The 8944-nt window shown below is 34.2% G+C and overlaps 1 protein-coding gene across 1 annotated transcript; it reads right to left on the minus strand.

The window, feature by feature from the left end:
* Positions 1 to 608: 608 nt before the first annotated feature.
* SUCNR1 (succinate receptor 1) lies at positions 609 to 8360 on the minus strand. The gene is made up of 3 exons (XM_012642880.1): positions 8340 to 8360; positions 2438 to 2503; positions 609 to 1756 (listed from the first exon to the last, which is right to left on the minus strand). Exons 1-3 carry the CDS (start codon positions 8340 to 8342, stop codon positions 806 to 808), a joined length of 1020 nt encoding a protein of 339 aa, XP_012498334.1. The 5' UTR covers positions 8343 to 8360; the 3' UTR covers positions 609 to 805.
* Between the last annotated feature and the right edge of the window lie 584 nt (positions 8361 to 8944).

The raw sequence follows: 8944 nt of genomic DNA on the forward strand, positions 1-8944 counted from the left end.
TGATGGGTATTTTGTGTTCTATAACTCCAAAATTTTTGCAAATCTTCTTGGTATATCTCTCTAATTTTTTAATAAAATCATTTACACATAAATTCTCTGACAGATAAACTCAAATGTGTTGTCTCCCTTTGTTGAATTATCTCTTTAGGTTCTTTTTAACTTAAATTAAGATTATTTCCACTATAAACCAAGCAACAAAAAAAGACTGATGAATTACAAGTTGACTCCAATTCATGATCCAATTCATGATATAAACAAATATCACACAGGTATCCTTGAACTCATTATATTACTTTCTCACTCATTGTTACTGTTTATTTTAAATTTGCTCAAGAGCACAACCTCTAAAAATCATATTTACCAGCATGTGTTTCATCTTCTGCTATTCAATTCTCACATAAAGTTTTAGGATCATATGAGTAAGAATAACATCAAGAATGCTGTCAAAATAATTTTATTTTTACAATCTAACCACTGATTAAATGCAGATAATTTGCTACTATCTTCTATTCCTTTTGCACGATTGAGAAGGTCTTATAAAACCTAGCACTTACAGACCAAATGTTAAGTAATGCTACTTCAACTCCTTTCAGTTCTTCGGTGAAGAAACCAATACATTCTCCTCATCCCATTCGTTTCACATACTCTGAGTACAACTTGTCATAAATCAGGGTCAGATCTCTGACACTCTCTAATTCGTGTTTAAAGATTAAAGCAAATTCTAACAGGCTTAGAGTGGCATTTCTTAAACAACTGTTTCATAAGCATCCCCCTTTTCCCTGAATAAAAATGTGAGTTCACAGGCTCATCTGAAGGATGGAAGGGATTTGAAGTGGTACTGCAGTTTATTCACCAACATCTCCCTGAAGTGATCTCCCATAAGAAAGTAGAAGACAGGGTTGATGACGCTGTTCAGAAAGGCCAAAGGCCGAGTCACAATGTACAGGGACCTGATGAAGACCTGAGTGCACTGGGACTGCTTCCAGCTGCCCAGGCGGGAAGCGATCCTCACGTTCCGCATGATGTGGTAGGGTGTGAAAAGCACAGAGAAGATCACCACTGCTGTGATGACTAAGTTGAGAGGCTTTTCAAGGGGCACTGCAGTAACAATCTGCCTGTTCCTCTGCTTTAGGAAGACAGCAATCTTGTAATAAAAGAAGCACATCACAAAAAGAGGAATGAGGAATCCCAACACGGTTAGACATATGCTATAAATGAGGCTGTATTTGGGGTCCCCAGAACTTGCAAAATCATTACAGGTAGTGTCGCTGCCAGTTATAACAGAGTTCATAAGAGGAACTACGGGCAGTAGCTCTAAGGTTACTAAAACCCAAATGGCCAAAGAGATTAAAATAGCAAACTCTTTCTTTTGCAGAAGGTGTTCCCGGAAAGGATACTTTAAGAGCATGTATCGATCTATGCTGATAAAAGTGAGGAAAAGAATGCTGGTGTAGAGGTTGGCATGAAGCACGTATCGGTTGCTTATGCACAACACATCTCCGTAGATCCAGTTTCTGTTGGCATATCTACTCATCAGTATGGGAAGGGTACATAAAAAAGCTAAGTCAGAGACGGAGAGGTTAAAGAGATAGATGTTACTGCTGTTCCAATTCTTCAGACAGAAGAGGTAGCCAAAAACAACAGCGGTATTCCCGAGGACTCCCACAGTGAATTCAATCCCGTAAAAAATGGAAAGGTAGTACTTTTCCAGGGCAGCCTCTGCTGCCAGCCAGTTTTCGCAAGTTGCATTCCATGCCTAGAGAAAAGAGAGGAAATACAATGATGAAACACTAGACAAGGGCAAAACTGTGCAGAACATAATTTTTAAAAAAAACACTTGAAAGGTGAGTTACGGAGAGTAGGTTACAGTAGTAAGGAATGCATGCATACATATATGCACACATATTTATATACATACATATACATACACATACACATATGTGTCATTAATATATTATTTTAGCAACTATTTACTGAGTATCTTTCACCTATGTGCTGAATAAGTTTCAGGCACTGGGGATAACAGCAGTGAGTAAAACAAAGTTCCTAATCTCTGACAACCTATACTTTCTTGGGAAGAATCAGGAAATAAACAAATGATGCCATGTAATGATACATGCTATGAATAAAGATGAGGAAGAGTAAAAATGTTAGAGAGCTTTGGGATGGAGGGTGGCAGTGAGTGACTTCTTTTGTGTCTGTGATAAGGGAGATGTTTTTCTATGAGATGACATTTTAACAGAAACCTCAATGAAGAAAGCCAAAGAGTCATCTGTATCTAGAGGAAGAATGTTCCAGACATAAGGAAGAGCACATGAAAAGGCTCCAAGGTGGACACACATGTAAAGGGCCTGACAAACAGCCAAGAGGCCAAGGGAAAGCGTGGTAAACTGAGTGAAAAGGCGATTTGAATTCGCTGTTGGTCTCAAGAACCTACCATGGTCCTTAGTATATCGTAGCTGTTCAATAAATTCTGCTGAGTTAAATTGAATTGAACCATAACCTAGAAGAGCAAATAGGGATTTTTAGAATTCAAATCTTGCTATTTTATCAGCTTTTACTTATTTCCATATTGTCAAAAAATTTTGCTTATCCTAGTAAATTTGCAAAATATAACTCCAGTTTTAAAACATAATTTTAAAAAATTTAAAATATGAAATTGAAAATCTTAGTACTAATAACAGTGGTCACTATTAATCGAAACTTTATTGTGTACCAGTCACTATGCTCACCGCTTTATAAGGATTATCTCATTTAATAATCATAGTGCATAATGACGTGGGGATTGTTATTATTTTCACCGACACATGATATCACTGAGGCTTGGGAACTTAAATAGCTTGCTGTCTTAGTTTGTCCCTGCTGCTATATCTAAATGCCCTAGATGAGGTAATTTGTAAAGAATAGAAATTTATTTCTCACATTGTTTAGGTGGGAAGTCCAAGATCAAGGCACCAGCAGATTGGGTGTCTGGTGAGGGGTCACCCTCTGCATCAAAGGTGGCACCTCTTGCCACGTTCTCACAGCAATGGCAGAAGGGATAAGGCAGCTCCCTTTAACCATTTTTATAAGGTTACTAATCCCTTCCCAAAAGATCCCCACCTCATAATACTATTAGGTTCTGATATATAAATTTTGAGGGAACGCCAATATTCAGACTTGCTGAGGTCATACATGTAGCAAAAGACCTTTATTATAATACCTTCTAAAACTGGGCCATGAAAATAGGCAATTTTATTCATTCAAACCTCAAGTGTCTTGCTAATTTGCCATTTCCTCTCTTGTAGTGAAGCCAGACTATGATTGGATAGAGTATTTTAAGAGCATGAATTATCTGAAAAATATATTGGATTGTCCTTGTTAAATATTGAATTTTATTTATTTATAGAAAAGGAAAACCAAAATTGAAAATAAAATTTTCTAAAAATGTCTTTGTCAAATAGGTTTATGGGTGTTAGTTGCAATCAAATGATTCTTTCCACACAGTATTTTGGTAAATAGAGCAAAATAAGAATAAATATACCTTAACTGCTTTTTCTTGGAAGCATGCAAAATTCAGTAGAATTAGCTATAATGAAGGCATCTGGAAAACTCATGTACTTTTCTCAAATTCAAGTGGTTTATTTCAGTTAATATCACTGGTATTTTGAGAGTGTGTTATCTATGATATAACTCATGGAATTATAGATATGGTAAGTTCGATATTTTGATAAGTTATTTTTAGTCACTTACTTTAAAGCATCCTAAATTCCTCTGAGCCTCTGAAGTCTTTCCGTGGCAACCAGCCACTAAGTCCAACTCCAGATGAAGCTGGATGGGAACTTCCTCAGGCAGCAGACACATGAATGCTGCTGAAGCCAAGCAGACTGGTTTCACTCCATCTTTGAGGTTACCTGATTCTACTGCTCTCTCACATTGCCAGCAATTTACTACATTTCTCCTTTCATACTTTTTTCCAATCTCTTCAAACCTTTTCCACTTACTCTGCACTACTTATTAGTAGCAAATGGTTTTGCCCCTTAGTTCACTGAGCTAAAGATCATTCGTGGTCTTAATCCAGATCCAACTTGTTCCCAAATCTTCAATATTCCTATGCTACCATTTTCTCCTCTATTCTGTCTCTTCAGCGTTCTTCTCCCAATCAACTACATCATCTTTATCAGCCAATTAAACACTCTCATTTTGTCAGTCTTAAAAATAAGGAACAGACATAAACAACAATCTGGTTTCACATGTTCCTTTCCTCCTTGTAGCTTGATTTCGGAAAAGAGCTGTCTCACTAAGTGTTTTGATTTCTTGACACCCCATTCCCTTTTCAATCTCCTCCAATTTGGCTTCAGACCCACCACTCCACCAAAATGACCTCCACATTGCTCAATCCAATGATTGTTTTTTGCTAGTCTTCTTATCGACTTCTGGGTTGTTTTTCATACCATGATTTCTGGAAACACTTTTCCTTTGCTTTCTGTGACATGACAATACCCTATTTTCCCTTCTTTCTCCCTGGCTATTCTTTGCAGGCTCTTTTGGGCCCTAAACCTTCTTGGCTCAAACGTTAAATGTTGAGTTCCTCAAGTCTTACTTCTGGGCTCTTTTCTCTAGATCCTGCCTATGTGAGCTCATCTGTCTTCCAGATTTCCAGACCAGCCTGGACCTGTCTTAAAAGCTCTACTTGTCTATACTTATTGCCATCGATTGCTTTCTCACAGGCATCTCTGCCTTCAGAAATCCCGTTTTAAACTCTCCAACTTCCTTACCAATCCTGCAGAACATACACCTGTCTCAGTAAATGATTCTGCCATCTACCCAGGTGCTCACCTCAGAAATATAAACGATATCCTCGAAGTCATCTAAAACTTAAATCCAATAATGAATAAAGTACCAAGTCTTGTTGAGTATAATTTCTGGATGTTTCTCAAATCCATCGCTACTGCCTTATAGTCCTCATTCCTATTCTAGTACAGGCCATTCTCATCTCTGTCTTGGACTATATCATATTATCTCCTCACATCCTCTCTGGCCCTCATTCAATCCATCTTTGCCACTACAGCCACACAGTCTTGAAAAACAACTCAAAATCTTATCATTTCATCCTTTATCAAAACATTTAAATATCTTTCCACCGTCCAAGGAATAAAGTCTAAAATCCTTAATGGGAGTATCAAGGCCTGAATGATATGGCCTCCATACTCCACTTCAACCTGGCTTTGCATTACTCTCCTCCTTGCTCATCTTTCTGTCTTCCTGTTCCACGAATGCACAGAAGGTCTTCCTAATGTGCACTCCCCTTTGTCTGAATCTCTTTCCACTGCCGTTTTTCTCCTGTGACACTGGCCACCACATATGTTGTCTTATATCTATACTTATTTCAGGCCTCAGTCCAAGTGCAGGTTTCACAAGATAGGCTCTCCGACCCAGTCTAAACTAGGTCCTCGCATTTATGCTCTCATTGTATACTGAACTTCTTAGCATTTCATACAACATTGTCTTATTTATTGTTTATCTTCTATATCTGGCACAATGACTAACAGATAGTAGGTGGTCTGTAAATGCTTGTTGAATAGAGATGAACATAAACACTTGACTATTTACAAAGCATTTTTATAAATAATTTTTCCAAGCCCACTGCTCTAGTTCACTTTAAAAGCTGACATCATATATATGATAGGTACTCAAAACTTACAATTGTACTAGTGGTTGTTGTGGTATAGAAACACATTTGTATATAGCAAAATTTAATATCTATATTCTAGAATCAATTTTAAAATTAAGGCATTTAATTAAGAAATTACACCCCAAATTATTAAGCATAAGAAGTCTAGAAAGATATGTACCAAAGTGTTAATGGTTTTATCCCTAGTGATGGGATTTCAGATAGTTTTTATTGTGTCCTTTCTCCTTTTGTTTTACATGAATTTTCTTTTTCCCTCAAATCGGCATGTGTTTGATGATATTAAAGTTTTTAAATTTATAGAGTTAAAGCAGACAGTTCAATGGACTTTTAAAAAAATCAACAGACTATTTTTTAGATCAATGATCTATTTTCATTATTATTTCTAACTGTATTCTCAGTAGCTTTCAAGTCCATGGTTTTTGGAAGCAGCCTCTTCCTATCTTCTACAACACAGCAATGTCCTTGTTTCTCCTTTTCTCAATCTGCAGAATCATTGTGGCCTAATTTTTCTTTGCCCAAGTTTTAAATATTGAAGCTCCTCAGGGCTCAGTTCTGAACTATTTTGTTATTTTGGGGGGTACTCAAAAAGCTGGTACACAAACTCAAATGAAAATTAAGATATAGAAAGTTTCTTTGAGACAAGAAATTTGTTTCATTTTTGAATTACCTTTCTTTCTGGTCATAACATTTATCTTTCTGCCTAGTAGGTACTGACTTATGCCAGTAGCTTATGTAGTGTATGTGCAGCAGAAAGATGTGACTGCCATGGAAAGAAAATATAGCTATGAAGACTTGTACAACTAGAAGCCAGATTTCCTATGACTTCCACTCAAGCAAGTTAGAGGCCACATGAAAATCATGAAGAATTCTTCTGTTTTACAGAGGGATGAGGATTGAGGGAGTAGTAGGGACAGAGAATACTAGGGCTGGAATAAGAAAAATGAATGACTAAATAGTCCCTTTTGTCCTGCTTCTCACAGAGTGGTTGCTTCATTCTTCTTTTTTTAATTTTTTTAAATACATGTACAAAATTCATGTAAATTGTGTAACATTCAGAAAATGCAAATAGGCAATAATAAAAAATAAAAATTGTAAACCCATCACTCCTAATATTTGGGTACCCTTCTTTACTTGAATATTTATTTAAATTTATATTTATAGAAATGAGATTATACTTTTTATGATGTTTTATAATCTGCTTCATTGATACATTTGTTTCATTCTTAAATTTTTTCTAAGTCTATAATATTAATAAATTCCGGTTTTATAAAGATAAGTTGTTCAATATTTGTAGGCCAATTTAAGTTCAGCAAGACCTATAATTTTGAGCATTTATTATTTCCCAAGTTGGATGATATTTGTAGTTGAGAGTCCTTTTTGTATCGCCATCACAATTCTACAAATGGATAAAGTAAGCTCTTCCTTTAAGCAAAACTCCCAATTGAAGATAAAAATTCCCTTATGAAAAATTAATATTCTTTCTTCTGCTTTCTAGTGGTTATGTTCTTAATTTTTAGGAAGTGGAAGTAGTGATAAATAGATTATAACTGACTTAGATGGATTATTTTTAACAGGTGGGCTTTTTAAAAAGATACTGGCCATTAAAGTGAAATCATTAATTCCCAATCCAAAAATATATATAAACTTGTTAGAATTAATAAACTAGAAGCAATATCTAATTTACTTACATAAACAGATTATTAGTACTCATTTTTAATTTGAAAATAATGTTTCTTTAACTTTAAATATATTCAGATTTTTAAAAATGTACATTTATGAAACTTCAAAGTTTAAAAATACATATTTGATAGTTTCTTAGCTTTTAAATTGTTTTTTCTTATAATCATAACAATTAAAAGACACTTGTGAAGTTGTTATTTTTATTTTTAACTGCAACTTTAAGGCAAATTTACATAGCAATATGAGGATTTTTTTAACAAATTACTTTTTTCATTACTGAACAATTTAAATAAAAATGTATATTCATACAGAAAAGATAAAATATTGATGACTTTATTTTTATATATTCCATAAATTACACCAGAAACTAAGATATTAAAAAGTAATAATATGATATCAAATTGTGTGTTTGTTAATTTCTTTAAGAATACATCACAAATTATGGTAAGCTCTAGAAGTTAAAATAGCAATGGTTTCTGCAATTTTCCATTTTTCCCTAAGTGAATTATATTCTTTAATAATGTCATTTTTACACACATAAATGCTAAATTTAATTTTTAGATAGCTTAAAATTTCCTCTAATACATTATTTTCTAAATATGAAAATATTAATATTATGTATGATATTGTTTCAAATGATTTAGGAACTTTATTTTCCATAAGTATTTATATTGATTTAAGTAAATCCAATTACTATTTTTGTTAAAATATAAGTTACTGAGACTTTAGAAAATACAAGAAACCTCTTTAAGTAAAATGAATATAGTAGTTGGCAATTAAAACGATACATTTAACTTGGTAAAAAAATGCAGAAGTAAAAATAATGACTTCCTTTTAGTTTCTTTTGCTACATCTACTTATAGATAATTCATTTAAACATTACTTAAAACCTTAATTGCTCACAGGCGACTTTTAAAAGAAGCTCCCAACAGAAGGCTAGCATTACTTTATATACCTAAGAGACATAAGTTGTAGTGCAGCTTACCATTGTGTTGGAAGATCCGATCTCTTGACAGAAACACTGCCAGCAACTGGATACAGCTTATGACCTAGTGCTATTGCACAGGACGTGGTTAGCACAGTCTGATTTGCATATCATGCAGCCAAGATTAATAATTCAAAAGTCCAGGAATAATTTATTCAGTCAAACCACTAAGTCAGAGATTTCATGCAGGGGAATTTCTGTGAGGCAGAGACACAAAACAAATGACTCATTTCACAAAAAACACATTTAACAAATAGATTTTGAAAAGACTACTGTTGAAATTATTTTATCCACTACTAAAACAACAAAGAAGCATTCCTTATTTTTATATTTATTTACATACTTAGACAACAAACAATAGCAAATACTGTTTATGTTGGGTATACAGTTGTCTCTGCCTTTTCTTCATTTTTTCAAATTCACAATTTTTGGTGCATTCTCTATCAGGCATTTAATAAGCAAATTGCTGTTTTAAACAATTCTGAGGGAACTATAAAACTGATATTTTGGAGGGAAATCTGGATATATGTTCTGTCAGTGTACTAGCAAAATGATACTAGAGCTTCAGGTTTTTTTCATTTTATTTTCTGTGATGAAAATTAAGA

Source organism: Propithecus coquereli, unplaced genomic scaffold, assembly GCF_000956105.1.
Source record: "Propithecus coquereli isolate 6110/MARCELLA unplaced genomic scaffold, Pcoq_1.0 Scaffold19, whole genome shotgun sequence".
NCBI lineage: Eukaryota > Metazoa > Chordata > Mammalia > Primates > Indriidae > Propithecus > Propithecus coquereli.